The following is a 21133-nucleotide window of genomic DNA, read 5'->3' as shown; positions in this document are numbered from 1 at the left end:
TGGCGCACCATCCCAATCGTTAGATAGCAACTGTATTTCGTGCAATCTCACATGACCATGAAGGAGATCCGGACTATGAACCACAAGAGATGGAAGCAGTTTTAAATTTACAGAAAAGACTATCATTATATCACATTTATTCAAATCATGGTCTATGACTGGCAGAACTTCATAAATCATCTGGAAAATGCTACTAAAAGAGATAATTGCATATGAATCCCTTTTTAGACTGCTACTATTTTAATACAATCATACGCTCCAAATGAAGAAAATCAAAATTAAAAACTGGTTCCTCCAAAAGCTTACTTTCACTCATACACAATGATTTCAAACAAAGTTAATCAGCCGATTCCTCCATCAAGATGTCCTAAGAGATGCAATCCTCTATTTCTCCAGTGCAACCTATCTAAAGCCAAAATAGGGTGAGACAATATAAATCCCTTCATAGCAGAGCACATAATCTTCTATTTGTTTTCTACATCTATTATATGCACTAAAATGTGCTTTTCATTTCAGTTCTTATTTGAAGGATAAAAGAAGACCAAAAGGAAGCCAAACAATATCCGGAAAATAGCAAAGGCAGTTTCCTTGCTACCAAGATGACGTAAAGACCTAATTGTTTACTAAAACCTTACACCAAGTATATCACTTCTCAAATATAGATCAGACTGCTTAATTCCCAACATAGTGAAGGTAAAGATCCCATACAATGCTACACTTTCTACATTCTACCTCTTCTATGCTGTTTGTATTTCTCCTAACATTTTATTTCTTATTTTTATTTTTTTTACTGAAATTAAGAGAGAGCAAAAAACAAAAATTTGTAACAAAAAAAGCAAAGAATAATATTAAGGTCTTATGAGGAATGACCAAATAAGTAAAAAGGCATCCCCTTGAATAAGGTCCCAGACTTTTATTAGTTCTACAATTATCCAAAGTGGCTCAGAACAGCATTCAAATTATCCTTGAACATTTCCTACATCCCTTCAGCTCATTAGATCATTGCCAAAACATAGGAAAAGATCTTCCAGCATAACAAAATGACAGATCTTCTGCAAACAATTTGAGGCAGTTCTCCTGGGATTGATGTGGTGCCCATCCAATATGAGCTAGTTAATGGCTTGCCATCAAAGAAAAGGGAACAAAAAGGAAATTTACAAATCATGTCATGGACCATAATTTAGCGAATTATATAGGGTCTTATATAAGTAGTATAATTTGCATGAATAACATTCCGGCTCTCAACATTGTCCGTGATGCAATAACAGAAAAGATGTGATGCTTCAGGCAAAGAATGATATGGCTCAACATTTATTCAAACTACTTGCACACACCCAAACTTGATTAAGAGCACAAGAGGAACATGCATGTGCTTCTAAATTAACCATTAACATTAGGCACTAATTTAAATTCAATGAAACCTAAAAAATAATTTTTTTATTACAAACATGGTATATTTCACACTATCACGAATATTGCAATTGTGATTGGACATGGGTGGGTTTACTAGAAAAGAACTTGCTTAATGTTTCAGAGAAAAAAATAACAATTATATTAGATGTGACTCCCAATGAGACTAAGAGAAAAGAAGAATGTATCAGTCATTCAAATATGTGAATAAATAGTCAAAAATTCTTGGCATCCATCAGAATATCTAAGCATAGCAGAAGAACAAGAGAAGCACAAAGGCAACAAACTATTTACACTATATTGATGTAAAAGTTAATCCTGGTGTCCATAACAAAATTACTAGCTAATGAGACATGAAGAGAAGTCCCCACAATAGGAAATTTTATCTCAAAATTGAAGCAGCAATGAAAACATAAAATTACACCTTATAGGTAAAATCAAACATGTGCTGCATGGAGAAAGAGAGAGAAATGCCAAAATCGTAAAGCAGTAAGTACATTTATCACATTATGCAGTCTGTTGTTCCCGACCTCAAGCACACTACCTCCCCACATATGAACATTGTACAAAGACTGTCTTCCCTCATATCATGAGATACCATCTTCCCTTGTATCGACCTGTATTTGAAAGATGCCAGTGCCAAGCAATAGTTGCTTTGATTCCATCATTGACATGATACTGAACTTCCTAAAACAAAGATAAAGGATACAAGGATAGCTACTGAGTTCCGGAAAACACATTGAGATGTTAGTATTACAAAAGCAACCTGTAGAAGTTCAAAAAAAATAGCATATGAAATTCATCTTACCTTAAAATAAATAGCAATGATTATTACAATTTCAAAAGAAACAAAAATATATTACTTTGCACATCATATTGCACGTATATCTGAGTGTTTCTGGGAAATCATATTCCCAGCATCTTGCCACACTGGATTTGGAGAAATCAATTGTGTTGCAAGGTTTATGCTGTAGTTGAGCATCATGTTAGTTCTCAGAATAGAAGCATTTCTTCGCTTTAATGGACAAAGAAGTTTCACTGTCAAACTACAAGACGGTCCACACAATGGGATCAATTCTTGCAGTCAATATCTTACCTTAAAATAAATAGCAATGATTATTACAATTTCAAAAGAAACAAAAATATATTACTTTGCACATCATATTGCATGTATATCTGAGTGTTTCTGGGAAATCATATTCCCAGCATCTTGCCACACCGGATTTGGAGAAATCAATTGTGTTGCAAGGTTTTTGCTGTAGTTGAGCATCGTGTTAGTTCTCTGAATAGAAGCATTTCTTTGCTTTAATGGACAAAGAAGTTTCACTTTCAAACTACAAGACGGTCCACACAATGGGATCAATTCTTGCAGTCAATAACATGGAAACACACCTTGGATAACAACTAAAAAAGTGCAAAAAGGATTAATCAAACAAATGCAATCACCAGCACAAGCCTGAGGGTTTACAAATGCATACATAGAAACACATACACAGATGCATGCACACTTAAACACAACACAAACACAAAAGGAACATGCATAATAAAGACAGGCAATATTTTAAGAAACTGTCGCCTTGGCTGTCTAGGTGCTGACAAGGTGGGGCACCCTTAACAGCTGCCTAGCTACCTGTTCTAAAATTTTGCATCAAGTTTAAATGTTGAGGATGAGATTGACTTAGAATTAGTATTTTGAATGGTACCAACTTAGTACTTCTCACTACCAACTACCAAGTTAGTACTTCTCAATTATTTACTAAATTATTTGATATGTAATCTTATTTTCTTGGATTACAACTTCATTTTTACATTTTTCCTTATATCAATTAGCTTTTTTGATAAAAATAATTTTTGAGCCATCTTGATGTCTGGGCACCTGTCTAGGTATCTGCCTAACACCTAGACATGTGCTTGCCACCTATAGTCTTTTAAATCATTGTTCGATAGAATTCAAAATGAGGGTAGATAGATAGAAAGAGAAGTGATGTAGCTCAAAAATATTTACCTTTAAGAAATCATTCATCAAGTCCATCATTGTTCTCTCCGTGATTACCAATTTCCCTGCATAGCTTTTCCTTTTTGTCAATGACATCTTCCTGCAAGACATGATGAAGATAAATATAAAGGACAAAAGAAAAAAGAACAAAAGACTCCCAAACATGATAAACCCACAAACTTAAGGGATTTTGATACATTACACTCCCTTTCCTAACCCATTCCCAAAACATAGTATGCATCACATTCCCAGAACATAATATGCATCAGTCATCCCCTATAGCCTGATTGGTAGAAAATACTCCAGCTATATGGTGAATTCTTATTGCTTGTGTGACCCTGGCCTGAAGCAACCAATCCTCAACAAACCAATATTGTAAAGAATTCTAAAATTTGGCCAGCTAAAATTTGCCATGCACCATGATTGTGGTAACTTCTACAACTATGATCATGTAGGAATCATACTCCCATCCTGCATCCATTCACTAAGGAGGCTGGTTTTAAACGGAAGGAGAATCTTATGTAGATTCATTGTTTCCTGTCAAAATCTGCCATGGTCATTTGTTGAAAGAATTTCCCACAACTTGAGCATTAGAGGATTTATTGTCACGTCCCAGATCCGGAGCATGACATGGCCATGTTACCGTAGGGTATTGCCCACAATAACATGAAGCCCACAAATGACACTTCATATAGCATGTTTAAAAAAAATGGTACAATATCATTTGCTAAGCAAAAAGCAGTGGGTACAGGGCATCTAAACCCAACATATGAATTCATAGACATAACTACATTTATTACTAGCTTGCAACTATGCATCAAGCTTTATTCTTTCATCTATCATTCATTTATTCTTCCCCACTCCTAGCAACCTTAATTATCTGAAACAAAAAAAGAGAGAAATGAGCTTTGCGGCTCAGTAAGTAACCATGCACTACCTTACCGGATCAAGCAAAAATTTTTACATAATTCAATGCATCCTTTGAAAAGTAGAATTAAACTGTAAAATAAAACATTTCATAATCATATAACAAACTATCGTAGCAAACCAATCATGTATACACAAATCATGCAAGTTCATAAAGCTGATGATGCAATTTAAAATATCCATAATCGTCAAATGTTTGCCATTTATCTAAATTTTTAATCAAAACAGTGCTCACAAATTTTCGCGCTATGGTCGTTATAATCCTGTGACAGGGTCGTCTTTGAAATCGACAAAATTTCATAGTTCATATTCGTTACTAATTTAACCCATTGGTAGAGGGCCGTTTTCGTTGGATGCTAGCTCCAGGGTGTCGATTGGCCTCCATTTCTCGAGGTGGTCATAGCTATCTGGGAGCTCGTAAAACATTCGTATTTTTCATAAATCATATCTTTATAAATATGTTGAAAATGCTAAATAGCATTGCAAAATTTTAAAATGCATAATCATGTCATATATATTATTTTTATAGTAACATGCAATCTATTCTCGAATCGCAAAGTACCATCTTAGTGAATTTTGAGTTCGGGTTGTAACCTCTTTTCTGCATCTTCCTTGAGTTGACATAAATGGGCATCATTCTGTTGGGCAGTCTTTATCCTCTCTATCAAGGTTGGTTGCACCATCAAACAGTCAGCATACTTCTAGCACCATTTGCTGTCACCTCAATTTGCATCTTGTCAAGATCCTTTAATATTTGATCTTAAGTAGTAAGCAAAGTTGTTGTGCCCATTTTGACTTCCTGTTGAGAGCATCAGCCACCATATTGACCTTTTCCGGATGGTATTTAATGCTTAGATCATAATCCTTCAACAGCTGAAGCCATCTTCTTTGCCTCATGTTTAGCTCCTTTTGAGTAAATAAATACTTCAAAGTTCAAACTTTTGTGATCGGTGAAGACCTCACAAGGCTCCCCGTATAGGTAGTGTCGCCAAATTTTTAAAGCGAAAACTACCGCTGCTAGCTCTAAATCATGCATTGGATAGTTCTGCTTATAGAGCTTCAGTTATGTCTAAAGGCATAAGCCATCACTTTATCATTTTGCATTAATACACAGCCCTATCCTTTTTTGAAGGCATCACTATAGATGGTGAAACCCCCAGAGCTGGATGGTAAAGTGAGAATTGGTACAGATACCAACCTTTACTTTAACTTCTGGAAACTTTGCTCACAATTCTCATCCCATTCAAACTTTGCTCGTTTATGGGTTAAGCGAGTCAAGGGAGCAGCTATCCGAGAAAATCCTTCCACAAATCTCATATAGTACCCAACCAAATCCAAGAAGCTTCTGATTTCAGTCACATTAGAAGGACGAGGCCAGTTCACTATTACTATTTTCTTTGGGTCCGCTGAGTTTCCCTTCTTAGAAATCATATGCTCGAGGAATGCAATGCTATCCAACCAGAATTCACATTTGCTCAACTTAGCATAGAGCTTCTCCTCCCGTAGGGCTTGCAGCACCTCTTAAGTGATACTCATGTTCTTCCTTGCTCTTGGAGTAGATTAGTATGGCTTCTATGAAGACGACGACAAACTGATCCAAGTACTGCTTAAAGACCCTATTCATCAAATCCATAAAGGCAGTAGGTGCATTGGTTAGTCCAAAAGGCAAAACCAAAAATTCATAATAGCCATACCTGGTTCAGAATACAGTCTTAGGCACATCCTCAGCTCTTATTTTTAACTGATGATAACCAGACTGTAAATCTATCTTTAAGAAGACTTGAGCACCTTGCAATTGATCAAACAAATCATCAATCCAGAGCAAGAGATATTTATTCTTTAGAGTCACCTAGTTCAGCTCTCCATAATCAATATATAGCCGCATGCTTCCATCTTTCTTCTTTACAAATAAGATAGGAGCTCCCCAAGGAGAAACACTCGGGCGGATAAATTATTTCTCCAGGAGTTCTGTAGTTGGACCTTCAATTCTCGCAATTCTGCAAGGGTCATTCTATAAAGAGGCTTGGAGATTGGTCCAGCTCCCGGCATGATATCGATTTCAAAATCGATATTCCGATCAGGAGGTACCCCGGATGCTCATCAGGAAAAACACCTGAATATTCTCTTCTAACAATGGGAATATCATCTAACCTTACTTCTCTTTGAGCATCCACCACAGGCTATAAATGTCTGGCACCCTTTTCTTAGCGCCTTCCTTGCACACATAGCAGAAATGATGTGCAGAGAGGGCTTACATTGCATGCGTTCCACAATGGGTGCATTGCACTGATAGAAAAATTTCAGCTCATCCGGTATCTGAACACTACCATTTTTCCAAAACAATCAATATGGGCATGATACTTGGACAGCCAATTCATTTCAAGAATAACATCAAAATCATGCATATCTAGTTACACTAAGTTTCCTACTAATTCTCTTTCTCCTATCCAAATCATGCAATTTTTTAAAATAATATCAACAACTACTGTCTTCTTAAACGAAGTTGCAACATGCAATAGCTCATCTAGTTTTTCAGGCATGCAATTCAAGAATGCAAAGAACTTGGAGGATATAAAAGAATGCGTAGAACCAGAATCAAACAATACAGAAGTATCTACTGAGTTGATGGGAATACTGAGTTGATGGAAATTATACCTGCCACTACTCTATCACCGGCACTGGCATCCTGTTGTCAGTGCGAAAACCCATGCACTTCCTTTTTATCTTTGATCAGCAGGTTTTGCAGGTCTAGAGTCAATCTTCTTTTTGTTTGGGCAGTCTCGTGCCAAATGTCCTAACTGACCACAGGCGAAACAAGCTCCCAACTTATTAAGACAAGGTCCAACATGAAACTTGCCACATTAGTCACAAGTTTCAATTTTCTTCTTCTTGCTCGGATTGCCTCCAGAGTTCTTCGATCGGCCATTATGATTTCCTACCGTTTGGGGCCACTTCTTGTCACTCCTTTCCTTCTCTGATCTCTTCAATTCTGCTTCGACTTTCAGAGCACTTTTCAACACATCTTCATAACTACTGAAAAGGTGAGACGATAAAAGAGATCGAATCCTATATCTTAGACCCTGTTCAAATCTGTTTGCTTTGCTTCTTTCAAACTCCATGAGATGGGGGCAGAATCGGCCTAACTCATTAAATTTATTTGCATACTCTAGTACTGTCATGTCGTCCATTTGCCTCAAAAACAAAAACTCATTCTCTTTTGCTAATTTTACTAACTTAGAAAAATATTGATCATAGAATATTCTCTTGAACTCCTCCTAGGTCAACTGGTCATCCTTATTTCCATTTGCAGCTTTAACAGTCGTCCACCAAAATTTAGCATTTCCACTCGACATTGGTATAGCCATACTGACCTTTACATTCTCGGGATACTGCAGTGCATCAAACAGCTCCTCCATCTCCCAAATCCAAGTCTCTGCAGCTAGAGGATCAGCTCCACCGTCAAACATTGGTGGGTTGAGCTTTCTAAATCTCTCATAATAGGACTCTAGAAGTGGTGCAGGTCGAGGAGCGGCCTGCATCTGCTACTGCCGCTGAAGAAGTTGAGCCACCGCCTGGCATATCCCAGCAATGTCTGCCTGAGTGGCTGATGCATTCGGAGCTTGCTCAACCGGTTGGTTGGCATCTCCTCTCACTCTTGCTCCTCTCCTCCTAACAGCAATATTTGCCAAGACTTCCTCTTCTCTGTTGCTCATTGTTACCTATCAAAATACTAGCATTAATCAGTTTTCATAGCTGAGCAATAATAAGGTTAAGAAAAACTATCTATTCTTTCAACTAGTTAAAACCAAACTAAACGCGACCTAACTATCTATTGCTAGACTTTAAGTTTACCCATTACCAAGCTCTAACTTCTACCCATGATCAAACCTATTACTTTGATACCACTAAGTGTCACGCCCTAGATCCGGAGCATGATATGGCCGTGCTACTATAGGATATTGCCCACAATGACATTTCATATACCATGATAAAAAAAATGGTACAATGTCATTTGCTAAGCAAAAAAAAAAAAAAACAGGTACAGAGCATCTAAATCCAACATATGAATTCATAAACATAACTACATTTATTACTAGCTTGCAACTATGCTTCAAGCTTTATTCTTTCATCCATCATTCATTTATTCTTCCCCGCTTCTAGCAACCTTAATTATCTAAAACAAAAAAAATAAAGAGATAAATGATCTTTGCGGCTCAGTAAGTAACCATGTACTATCTTACCGAATCAAGTATAAATTTTTACATGATTTAATACATCATTTGGAAAGTAGAATTATACTGTAAAATAAAATATTTTATAATCATAATAGCAAACCAATCATGTATGCACAAATCATGCAAGCTCATAAAGGTGATGCAATTTAAAATATCCATAATTGTCAAATATTTGCCATTTACATACTTTTAATCAAAATAGTGTTCATAGATTTTCACGCTACGGTCGCTATAATCCCGAGTCAGGGTCATCTTCGTAATCGACAAAATTTCATAGTTCATATTTGTTACCAACTTTAACCCGTTGGCAGAGGGTCGTTTTCGTTAGATGCTAGCTCCAAAGTGTCGATTGGCCTCCATTTTTAGATGCGATCATAGCTATCTAAGAGCTCGTAAAACATTTCGTATTTTTTATAAATCATATCTTTATAAATAGGTTGGAAATGCTAAATAGCATTGCAAAATTTTAAAATGCATAATCATGTCATATATATCATTTTTATAGTAACATGCAATTTTTCATAATCATAATTCATTTAAAAATGCATAATCATGCCATATATATCATTTTCATAGTAACATGCAATTTTTCAGAATTATAATTCATTTACAATAATGTATGCAATAACGATGCCATTTGGCCAAAAAATATGGAACATTTACAATCATATGCTTACTCCTATATTTTTAAGAAAAATCAGGATCAATCACGTCAAATATAATTCATAATTTTGTACTAAAAATTAATCAGTAATTTGAAATTCATAAGGTTTGCGCCAGGAGGAAGAAGGGCTCGGTGAGGCCAAGCAAACAGGGAGGGGAAGAAATAGAAAGAGGAGCCCATGCAAACAGGGCTCGGTGTCACATTTGCAGTTACCTTTCTTATAAGAAGGAATCCGATGCCTAGATTTTTGGTGAATGGGACCAAATAGTTCCTAACTGCCAACCAAAGATGGCGGTGTTAAATTCTTTCTTTTGAATGGTTGTTATAAGCTTAACTAATTCTAGTGTGAATCGACCATTCTCTTATGAGAGTTCTTTCACTTTTCGCTTAAAACCAACATGGTTTAATTGCAATTTATGTAATGCATTCTATTCATGCACATACATGATTCATGGGGAGAAATGGATTTGATCCACAGCTCCATCGTGCAGATGTGGTGTAGTTACTAGTTTGTTTAGATAAAAATAATGTTGTAATAATCATTTGATCTGCATTTGGAGGCACTTCACTTCCAAATAGTGATTGTCTTTTTCTCTTGATTTAAAGCTTGAGCTTTGAAAGTAGAATTTTTTTTTCTGTATAAGATGCCTAAAAGTAGAAAAATGTAAAACAATAAGGAGAAAAGAAACATAAATGATAACATACCATAACGTAGAAATTTCATTTTATAACTCAGGCATTTACAGAACTTCATTGCACAGCCAAGCATCCAGTGATATAAAATCCTTTCTTAATTTTTTAAAAAAGGAAAATCATGAAAAATCAGGGCCTCCTTCCTTATAATTTTTTTTTAAAAAAAAAGGAAATCATGAAAGATCAGGACCTTTTTTTACATCCACGTGCACCTTTAATATAAAGAGAATACAGGATTTAATAATTAGTTGGATAGCAGAGATTGTTTTCTTCCCTTACCATAAGGAGGAGGTAGATACCTTCTGTAAGGCAAAGCAAATATTTTGAAATTGAATTGGGAAAGGCGGACCTTATATGTCAAAAACCCACAAATAAATAGCTCCACAGACAACAATTTTATCAATTCAAAGCACAACTAGGCATTTAAAAGAAATACATACATACATTTGGTAATTCTGTGATCCTTTTTGTTTCTATGCAGTCCATTGGCTCCTCGTCATTTTCTTTCTCATCAATTTCACCTACTTTCTGCAACTTTTCCTGGATCAGGGGCGACAAACATAATAATTTATACAGAAGAAGCCGTTGGAGAACAATGCTACCTGAATATTCTAAAAGGTAAGGGAGAGGTCAAATAAAATCCTTAGTTAAGCTTCTAGGCATGACGACAATATGAAAACAGGCATTATAGCAATATGAAAATAGTAAAGTCAAACTCAAACTGGATACAAATTTAATATCATAAACAGATCCCCATTTACACTCTTAGCCCTTTTCTAATTTTGGTTGACCCTAGACACTTTTGATCATCGAAGGGGAAAAGCACATTGATCCTTTATAGCCACCATATAACAACAGAAAACAGAGAGGTGATAGTTTAGAATCTTTACAGCAGGCAAAGCTTCAATTTCTTTTGCAGCACAGTCCATCAAATCCACTTTATCAGCCCCAGCATCCGCAGCAACTTCATTAGAAATCCCTTCCACTTCAGCAGATATATCTTCCTTCTGCATATCCTCCTGCATTTCACCCAACAGTTGGAGCAATTAAATTATCCAAGCTAAGTAGATGATAAGAGTAATTAAACAATCAAAAAACGAATAACAGTGACGGTACATTTTCTTTTTACAACCCAAATTGTTAGGGGGAAAATCAATTTAGGAAAAAAGATCACCAAAATGGAAACTTTCCCTCAAGATAGCTTGCGGGAGATCGGACAGCCGCAGCACAACATATAAAATTCAAATGAACAAAACCAGAAAGTCATCGCGGGGGGGGGGGGGTGTTGTGGGTTGTGTGAAATTACCTGTGGATTGTCGGCTTTAGCCAAGGACTGGCCAAGAGAGTTGCCCAAATCAAGAACGATGTTTGGCAGTCTTTTGATGTCCCAACCAAGCACTCTGCACACGGCCCTCGCAAACGCCCGGTGCGCTTCCCTCCTCTTCGTCTTCGAGATCGAGTTTGAGTGCTGGATGAGCCCAACGCAGTCCCCGAACCTCTTCCATTTCTTCACCCCGATCGCCCCACAGACCAAGCAGCTGAAGTCTCCCTTCTCCCGGTTCTTCTCATAATACTCCCGCAACTCCCCAACGCTCTCGAAAAGCCCCAAGAAGAACTTGAAATCTCCCTCCCCGACCTCCTCGTCCTCATCCATGGAGTCCTCCTCCTCTTCCCCGTCGTCGGAGCCGTCCTTCTTGGCGAAGAAGTCCTTGCAGGCCTTCAGGCCCCTCTGCTGCGCCCGATCCGCCGCGGCCCTCGCCTGCTCCTCGGCGGAGGATGGAGGACGTGTCTGGGTGGCCGCCGGCGTCGGGGAAAGATCGGCCCAGGTCGCCGGGGCAACATCCTTTTCTGGCGGGGAATCGCACGGCCATTCGCCCTCTTTGGCCGGCGGGTTGGCCGGGGGCTGGTCGGAGGCAGCAGCGGAGCCCTGTTGCTGCTGCTGCTGCTGCTTCTTCTTCTCCCACTTCGACTTCGACTTCGACTTCGACTTCGACTTCTTCTTGTTCTTGGCTTCCTTCTTGAATGCGGTGCCGGTGGCCGGCCGGAGGGTGAGGTTGGGGTTAGGGTTCCCGGGAGGCCCGCGGTGCCAGAGGGAGTGGAGGTGGAGGACTTCCTCCATGTAGAGGCGCTCGAGGGCTGGGTCCATGGCGGAAAGGAACGGGCGAAGGGGATGAGGGAAAGGGACCGGCAGTATGGTGACCGCCCTTCACAAGAAGGAACCCTTTCTTGAAGTCTCTTCCGTTATGACGGAAATCGCTGGCGGTCCGTGGGAAGAGTTAAAAGGGCTGAAGAATCGCCACGTCAGGAAGGAAAGACTGGGCTCTCGTCAGGTTGGTTTCTTCGAGCGTCTCAAGTAGCACCCTCCAAAACGTGACACGGACCACCTGGTTGTTACTGGAGGGTTCCGGGCGGGCAATTGAATTGGCCCCTTTGGAATTTGGATTATATTTTATTGTCGATGCAATTGGTAATTGTGTCGCGCTTCCACATAGGGAAAGATTTGGGATTATAAATATTTATGCGTCCATAACGCTTGCCGCTGACCAGGTAACGTGGATGGACTGATAATTCTCACAGCCAATAATGCTTGCCGTTTTAATTTTTTTTAAAAAAAAGCTTACTCATGATGTTTTTTTTCTTTTTGAGACAAGATTTGGCTTCTTATTGTGAATGGCAGTAAAACAGAGCCTAATCTATCTGCAAGAGAAAGAGTTTATTAAAAAATTGGATGAAAGAAGTCCCATTGAATATTATATATATATATATAGCATGATAAAAAAATTGCTATTTTTTTATTAGCATGCATCCAGCAGAAATTAAACCTACGAATTTACCAATTATGAATTAGTCGTTTTAACTATTCAGTGATGGATGCTTACAAATGCATTTGTATCTTTTTTGGTTGGATCCGACAAATCTGTAACTCCAATATAGGTACTTTTTTGGGTGCTAAACCGGTGCCGGACTCTGACTCCCTCACTTCAGTCTTTACTCTTTTTTTTTTGGTAAGAATTATTAATATATAGATAGATGGATGGATGGAGGGATGGTAGTTAATATTACATGAGTTGGTTAGTGGAACAATTACTATATTCATCAAAATAAATAGGCGAGATATTTTTAATGATAGATAGAATGAGAAGGAATATTTCTAGATCTGAAAATGACCGATAATACCGATAATCTTTTTCGGAACAAAATCCTGATATCTTGGAATCTCCTGGCTTGCAATACCAAACCCAAACTCTTTCCACCCGTCAGATGACGATTTACATAAACGTTTCATATACCGCACGCGCGTATAACGTTTCTTTCTTGGTGATGTAGGAGCCCCTTCGTTTCCTGGTATAAGTGATCTCGTCCATCTATTTAATGGTTCCAAGGGGATGCAAATGTCGAGGCCCACACGGACCAAAGTCCACGTTCCCGATATAAGTCATCTCGTCCATCTGTTTAATGGTTCCAACTTCAAGAGGATGCAAATGTCGAGGCCCACACGGACAGAAGTCCACGTTGAGTGAGCCGAATTGGGCAGGCCCTACAAACAATGTGGATGTTTTTGGCTTGGGCCGGGCCCATTGATGGCGCTGATGCCTTCCAAACACAGGTGAGATAAGAGATGCATTAAAAACTCTACAAAGTGGGCTCTGGGAACCATCCTAATGTACGTTGACTCATGTAGCACAACACAGCTTTGATGAAGAGCCATCCTATAGGTTCATACTATGGTCATGACATTGCCTGATTTGTTACAAGTTTTCAGGATGCATACATTGTGCACATACTGGAATAAAGTATTCTACTTCATTGTTGAATTTAGGGCTGTTCTCAACCATTATTGTTTGAACTATATAGTAAAGGACTGATATCTGACATCCATCTGAATTTCCCACCATGGATAAGTGGCTTTTGTAGGCCTGTCAATGGGCTGGATCTCAACACCATCAGCTTAGGCTGAGTCCTCCAAGACATCATCTTGCCTCGGCCCACGAAAAGTCTTGACTATTACCAATCATAATACTTTGCATTAAAAAAAAAGGAAACAGAGAGGAAATGTATGAAGTCGCTCAGTCTTGTTCTATTCATGCACAATTTGACAATCTGATTAATTAACTTTCGGAGTGCTCTGTTTTAGTCTCTTTCAACTAAAAAATGATGATTTCCATTTGCGAATAAAACCCTGAAATATGGTGAATGATACATCCCTTCACGAAGTGGAGATGTCAAACGTAGATGGGCCACGTAGCCTTCCTGAGCTGATCCAGCACAGCATGGCACTGCTCAAGTAGAATAACAGGGCTACTTGACTTTGTTCATAAAATACATCACATACTTTATGTTTTGTGTCAAGTGGATTTATATACATTTAAAAAGAGTCAAAAACAATACCGGATGCTTAGACTTGAACATAACCTGATAATTAGATTTGAAGACTTTGCTAAGCTAGCGGGTTTTAGCTAACCAAGGAAACCTGAAATAATAATAAGCCCCAAGGCAGATGATTTCCTTTTGTTTTATGCACTGTTTATTAGGTACATGAGAGCATTGGTTAAGTAGTTTCGAAGGCATGTGAGACTGCGGTTTGGTCGAATAAAATGCCTACTTTTACGGCGGGTCTTCAGCCACAGCACGAGAGCTCCAGTTCTCGGAGCAGGGGACAGAGACTGTGTCATATGGAAACTACCAGACCCGAGTCTGGAGCTGACAAAGGGTGGGGAGACTGTTTTTATTTTGTAAATTTTATGAAGGATTTCTTGCTAGTCTCTTCTTGTTGAAGTTTTTAACAGATCGGAACCAGTGATCAATCAATTTGGTCTTGCTGTGTTTGGACTTGTAAGTGGGTAAGAGAAAGGGATAGCTTTTGTTTTGGAAGAATTTTTGGGGATAAAATTTGGTTGTTTCCCCTCTTATCCTTGGATTTATATCAATTGTTCGAAGAGTCATGAGAGCACCAGATTATTAGTTTCTCTTTTGTTTTTCTCTAAAACACTTGCTTTATTTTAAGAAGTGCCATTAGAAACGTGTGCTAAATCTTATTTTTTGGATTTTCAAATTATATACTCTATCGTATACTTTATCGTATTAGTGTAATTAGTATGTTTTATTTTTTGTACCGACTTGATGGGTAGGTTAGAGATTATTGATGCCTTTCATATTCTCATGCCGACGATGTAGATAGTGTAGATAATGTATAGGCTGCATATCATTGTTTTTATTTTTTTATATCGACCTGATGCACATGTTGGAGCTCTATAAATTTTGGCATCTATGTTTTTCAATAGCATAAATAATGTTCAATAGTTTGGCAATTGATTTGAATGAGCAATATTATTGATTTTGAAATCATTAATCTTTTTCTAAGAGGTTATCGTAAAGGACTCGTTTGGTTTATAAGAAGAGGAGGGAAAAAAAGTGTCGTTAATGAGAAAATAAAGAAATACTTTATGTTTGGTTGGAGCTTTTAAAGAAGAGATGGAAAAGTAGCTTTTCTATATAAATAAGTTTCTCATATTTCATAAGAAAGAAAATCTATATAGAAAATTAGAATAATTTTTTTTTTCTAAAACTAAAAGAATCAGATAAGATCTTTTTCTTTATTACGGGTATAACATGTATTTTGCACAACTTTTCCAATAAAATAAATGCTCAACCAAACATAAGTCACTTTGAAACGTATTACATTGTTATGGTCAACCAAACATACAAAAATTAGTTTTCCATACATTATATACTCGGGCATCAACTTTCTAAAAAGAATATTTTATTAAAAAAAAATCCTTTTCATAAACCAAATGAGTCCAAAGTATACAGTCCAACACACTCTCGCTTACACAAATGCACACATATATGGTATACTAATTTTTATCCTACAAACTATTATAGAATACTTTCTTAATTAATTAGATTATATATGTAAATTTATAAAAATATAGACATATCCATGTAGATACATAAATACAAAAGACCTACATATCCATGTGCATGCGCAAATACTCACAGAGACATACATATACTCACACATACACAAATATATATATACATAGATAGATAGAGAGAGAGAGAGAGAGAAAGAGAGCATGGTTCCCATATTAAATTTTGCTAACCAGAATTTATACACATTAAATACTTCCCACCTAGCCGCCTTCACTGACTTTGATCTGGTTAGATATAGCCCTGAAGACTGGACCACCCTAAACGCACCCAACCTCCTCTGGGTCTAGAAGATGATGCCAAACACTGGTCCACCCAAGAGAGGGCTACAACTAACCAGCCTCGAGATCCCATATAGTTTTAAAAAACATTCTCAAGAATTTTGTAATCTCTGTCACCATTAGTTTACTCTATGGAATACCTACGTTTGATCCGACCCGAGATCTAATTTCTACTCCCTCCCGGCGACTGCTGCCGGGCAGCAACCTTCACGAGCTTCCAAATGGGATGACGTCTCAAGCCATGAACCCAATAAAAAAGCTCCCAAAATTCTCCCCCGAGATTCTCCCACTCCAATTAAACAAACTCCAACGTCAACTCCCATGCAGACGTCCGGACAAAATGGTGACGAGACCCATCGCCTGCAGGGAAATTTTTAAGTTCCCTTCCTTCCCCCTTCTCACGAGACTTCTATTTTCTTTGCTGTAGATAGAACGACTACTATATTTGCGTCGTAGTACTACTAGGAGTCAGTTTATTATTTCTTCCCGTGGAATATTTGTCCTCTTTGCCTTTTGGAATCTCATAAAGGGGGGTATGCTTGCCGGTGGCACAAGAGGCTTTCATAGGTGTACATGCTTCAAGCTTCTAAGCATGTTGTTTATATATTACTTGTAGCCTTCTAAGCATAATGTGTGTGTAGTCTACGTTAACCAATATTCTCTCCAAAATATGTAAGCTCTGGTTTTCAGGACCTGGTACTTTTTCTTCATCAGATCTAGGATTTTTCATGCCTCGAATATGTAGCCTTATCCAAAAAGTTGGTAAGCAGCATGGAGATTTACACCATTTAAAATTACCAAGCACAGTAGACTTGTCTACGAATATGCTCCATGCAATGGAACTTTTGTATCGTGTCATCCACTTAATTGTGTATCATTATTTGATTAAATCATGGCAAGAAATTAACATCCCATCGCAATTTGATTTCTTTGTATTGGATCGTTCGAAGCATCATTGCATCTCTTGCGAGTGATGCTTTATGATTTAAATTGATTTATTGAGGTAATAAATTATGCTACATCTGAGTGGTTGCATGCATGCTTTAAATGGAGGAGTCATGCACTTCATAATATTTTTGTTATAATTAATTCTTATATTATTTCTCTGTAATGATAAGCAACAGCTGGCTCTGTTCTTGTTTTTTTTACCAAAAGAAATTAAATGAAATATGCTAGAGAATAGGCTAAGTTGTTCAATGAAGAAATAGGTCCCAAATATCTTGTAGCCGGTCTAATAACTTTTATCTTGGCCAGGTAAGCCTATCCTCATTAATTTTGTCTTCTCATCTGACCCGGTATCTTTAAGCAAATATATTATCAAATAAGTTGTAATAAGCTTCCTACAATTAATAATACCAATAAACTTCTCAAGCTAAAAGTCATTTATAGAAAAATTTATTATGGCTGGAAAAGGCAATTAAAAAGATCTGGGTTTGACTCGCAAGTGGTTTTATCAAGGTTGAGGATTAGGAATCCCTCGTTTTATAGTCCACCATGTATGGTCCCCTTTCTATCAAATAAATAATTAAAACAAGAGCTTAGAGAGCCCGTTTGGACGCCGACACAAGCTATTCTATTATAAAATCTCCAAATTTGAAAACTAAGGAAAAAAGCGATGACGAAAAAGGGTAGAAGGCAACAACATAAAAAACTTCGAAAAGCTATTATAAATTGGGATAATAAATCTCTTCTCAAACATAGTTTTCGGTATTCTAACTTTTTTTAGAGTTGCCTGAGCCAAACTATTTCTTAATAGAAAATTTCTTTATCCGCCTGCATTAGCCATAACATTTATCAAATATTATCCATACAACTTAGCTAGATATCCAAACAAACCCTAAATAGGGAGCATCTCATGCCAGACAAATGAATAGCCTAACAAATAAAAATGAACCATAGAAATAGTGATTTTCTCGAGAGATCACCAAATAACTTGACCCAAGGACTCGATATTTAAATCGATCCAATGGAAGAGTGACTAAACACTACCATCAAAAACAAAGAAGGCCGGCCAAATGGCTGCTTGAAAGAACAATGGAAATTTGATCTCTATAGAGCAAAATGTCACCTGAGTATGTTAAATGGTAATAGATTGCAGAGACACCAGCAACCAAAAAAAAAATGATACATATAGGAATGAAGATTGGACTCCTGACCTAAAGAATTTTCATAACACTAATGCTAACAAGCATTCCACATATCTCAAGTCCATCGCCCTCAAGATGTCATGGGAAGGGATCAATACATAGGTGTGATTCCTGAGTGATTGGATCATTTTTAATACAGAGAATTGACGGAACACCACATCAGCACCACTCTCGGGACACATCGGAAGAGGGCGACCGTGGCACCTAAAACCATTCTTTAGTAGGGAAGAAGTTAGCCCGACAAATTAAAAAAGAAAAGTTTTGCGGTGTCCTGTAGCCTGTCACCTAATCCTCTAAAACGATTCCCCCTGCAACGGTTGACCTCCTCTTCTCCCGAGGCCTTCTCCTGGCTTGATGGCTGACATCATAACCTTAAAAAAAATTTGCATGAGAGGGAAAGCCATCCATATCTTGGGGGCGACGACATACGGTCTAAAATTCCCTGCGGGAACTCTTCCTACCGGCGAAAGGATCGCGGAAAGTAAGTAGTTGGACGTCCGGGAATACGACGGAGAAGGGGACATCGATGGAATAATTTGCCATTAATACTGACAAACCTTCCCATCCTTTAGTTATTACGAACCATTCGCACCCCTGCCTGCCTCCGTTTCTCTCTTGGATTTTCTTTTTCCTCGGCTCCTTCCACGAAGTATTCTGTCTTCTTTGTTTGCACTCGGAAAGAGTATAAAATTAGCGTAAACAAAGCCACACAGATCATCATGATGTCACTGGGAAGGAAGTAGGGTGAATTTTCTGGTGATCTAAATGGGAGTGGCAAAGCTGTCTCATGCAAGATGTGATCCAGTGTTGAGGCCATCACTTTCCAACTGGACTGAGCAGTGAACTTGTCTGAGATGAGACTACCGAGTTGATCATGGTCTTTGTAATCTATATTAATGATGAATGAGTTTGATTACTGATCTCATTTGTACAGCATAAGTAAATGTTCAAATGCTATAAATTATTGTTTTTTTTTTAAGGAGTAGGATTGGAGAAATTCTGAGTCATATCTTCATCAGGTTGGATCAAATTTGGGTCCTAATTATTGGTATCCAACACCTAATAAGTTTATCAGCTCAACTTGTTAGAATCTTGAAAGATGTACGAATTAAATTCGTAAAGTGAAGCAAGTGTCTACTTTGTATACCATTTATGGATCTGTACAGGTTAAATATGCTCCAGAATTAATATGTTTGAACAAGAGGTTAAGCTTGAGTATCAAGTCCTCGTCCAATTAGAATTGTGTTGGGTTATACAACACATTTTGGTTCGAGTTGGGTTAGTTCTTAGGTCTAATTAAACCTAATTTACTCCTTTCATAAAATCATGTTTTTTATTTTTCATTTTTATCTCAACTTGATCAAATTGGAGCTAGTTTAGGAAACATATATACATACATACACAACACATATATATATATATCCAGCCATGTTTCGGTTTAGCTAGATACCATTAATTATTTGCATCCACTTGTAACTTTTTGCTATTAGTCAACAGTTAGCATGATATGGTTTATTATTTGCTTTATTTTTTTGGTACAAGGTTTATTATTTTATTTTCAAATCATGGATCCAAGATAAGAACTCGTGTCAATAAACCCATAGCCTCTTTATCTTTTCCGCTTTCTGGCATCTTGACTCGTAATTTTTTCAAGCAATTTCATCTCCTTGCCATTACCTAAAGCTATGATGCTAACTGATATTGTAACAATATCAACCCGAAGTGCAATCTTGACAAAAGTATCATGCGAGACTACCCCTACTAAATTGCACCTCATTGTTCCTTAGTTGACGTAGGAAATACTGACAGCAATTTGAGGAGAGATAGTAACATACTACCACCAATGGCATGTAACCCCTCTCCTTCCCAACTTGATATTCCCTTTTCCATCGTTTACTAGCCATCTACCCATGATATAGACGGTTTAAGGGCAAGAAGACACTTAAAAGCTAACAATATGAGTTCACAATCTGACAGTATTTGTAACTGCAAGGGAATATATATATATATTGTATCAGAGTTAGCAGCGATAGGAGGTGGCCAGTCTCAGTCACCAAGTCCACGGACGAGAGGTGTGGACGCACTAAAATAATCACCCTCATGAGAAATTCTAGTATATCTGGACTTGGAATTCAGCATGAACCCAAGGAATATCAATTAAGCTGCCGATGCCTGCCAGACCAACCCCTTCCTCCATCTTCTTTTATTAAAAAAAGATGACTTCTCCTGTCTCTCTACGCTACGTTGTTCTTATATTCATTAGTAGCCAATGAAGCCATCGTTTCATGGCGAGTCCAAGGCTCGTGTCATGCGACTAAGTCAGTGGTCCTTCTAAGATCTTCATAGACATGCATCCCCACTTACGTCGTAACCTATCATAGCCTTGGCAATTCCATGTGCTATCCAATAATTCTAAAGAGGACCATGACATGCTAAGTGTGCGAGTGTATGTATGTATCTGTATGTATATATGTATGTGTATGACAATTGTTTAAGAGGGCATGCATGCATTCATACCTGGGCTGGTCTTATCTCTTGTTGGTTAGCCAAGGAAGTGGATCGACTGTTAGGTGCCAAACCAGCAAGACAAGCAAAATTGTTGACGTATCATGAGCTCATGTTTCTTTCAGCTTAAGACCACTCATACGGAGACTGCTCGCGAGTACGCTGCCATGTCTTTTTTTATTTTGTGACAACATGCTCATTGGGCTTCTTTTGTATGGCTTAGTAAAAAAATTAAAGGAAATTGATGCGACCAACTTGAGTCAAGAGGGGGTGTTGAGTAAATCAAGTGGTGGTCATACTATATCTTTTCTCAAAAAAGAATATTTAGAGCCCTGAGAGTCATG

The 21133-nt window shown here is 37.8% G+C and overlaps 1 protein-coding gene across 4 annotated transcripts; it reads right to left on the bottom strand.

Annotated features, from left to right (window-relative positions):
* Positions 1-1681: 1681 nt before the first annotated feature.
* LOC103720652 lies at positions 1682-12179 on the bottom strand. Of its 4 annotated transcripts, none has more exons than XM_008810865.4 (5): positions 11232-12177; positions 10816-10944; positions 10370-10465; positions 3416-3506; positions 1682-2097 (listed from the first exon to the last, which is right to left on the bottom strand). In XM_008810865.4, the coding sequence occupies exons 1-4, from the start codon at positions 12069-12071 to the stop codon at positions 3426-3428; spliced, it is 1146 nt and encodes a 381-aa protein (XP_008809087.2). In that variant the 5' UTR covers positions 12072-12177; the 3' UTR covers positions 1682-2097; positions 3416-3425. The 4 variants fall into 4 exon arrangements, 3 of the variants coding, with proteins under 3 accessions (XP_008809087.2, XP_026658756.2, XP_038986274.1); XM_026802955.2 differs by having other exon boundaries at positions 1682-2088; XR_003384825.2 differs by lacking the exon at positions 1682-2097 and adding an exon at positions 7705-8052 and having other exon boundaries at positions 3420-3506; positions 11232-12179.
* Positions 12180-21133: the final 8954 nt, after the last annotated feature.

The sequence above is a fragment of the Phoenix dactylifera genome, chromosome 9 (genome assembly GCF_009389715.1).
Source record: "Phoenix dactylifera cultivar Barhee BC4 chromosome 9, palm_55x_up_171113_PBpolish2nd_filt_p, whole genome shotgun sequence".
Lineage (NCBI taxonomy): Eukaryota > Viridiplantae > Streptophyta > Magnoliopsida > Arecales > Arecaceae > Phoenix > Phoenix dactylifera.
This window is presented reverse-complemented; position numbering and strand designations above follow the sequence as displayed.

Bases quoted from the DNA above. Each gene is read 5' to 3' on its own strand.
- LOC103720652 (XM_008810865.4), bottom strand. From the start codon at position 12,071: ATGGACCCAGCCCTCGAGCGCCTCTACATGGAGGAAGTCCTCCACCTC. The intron at 10,945-11,231 runs GTAATTTCACAC...GGTGAAATGCAG, and splicing joins CTAAAGCCGACAATCCACAG to GAGGATATGCAGAAGGAAGA. The intron at 10,466-10,815 runs GTAAAGATTCTA...CCCCTGATCCAG, and splicing joins AAATTGAAGCTTTGCCTGCT to GAAAAGTTGCAGAAAGTAGG.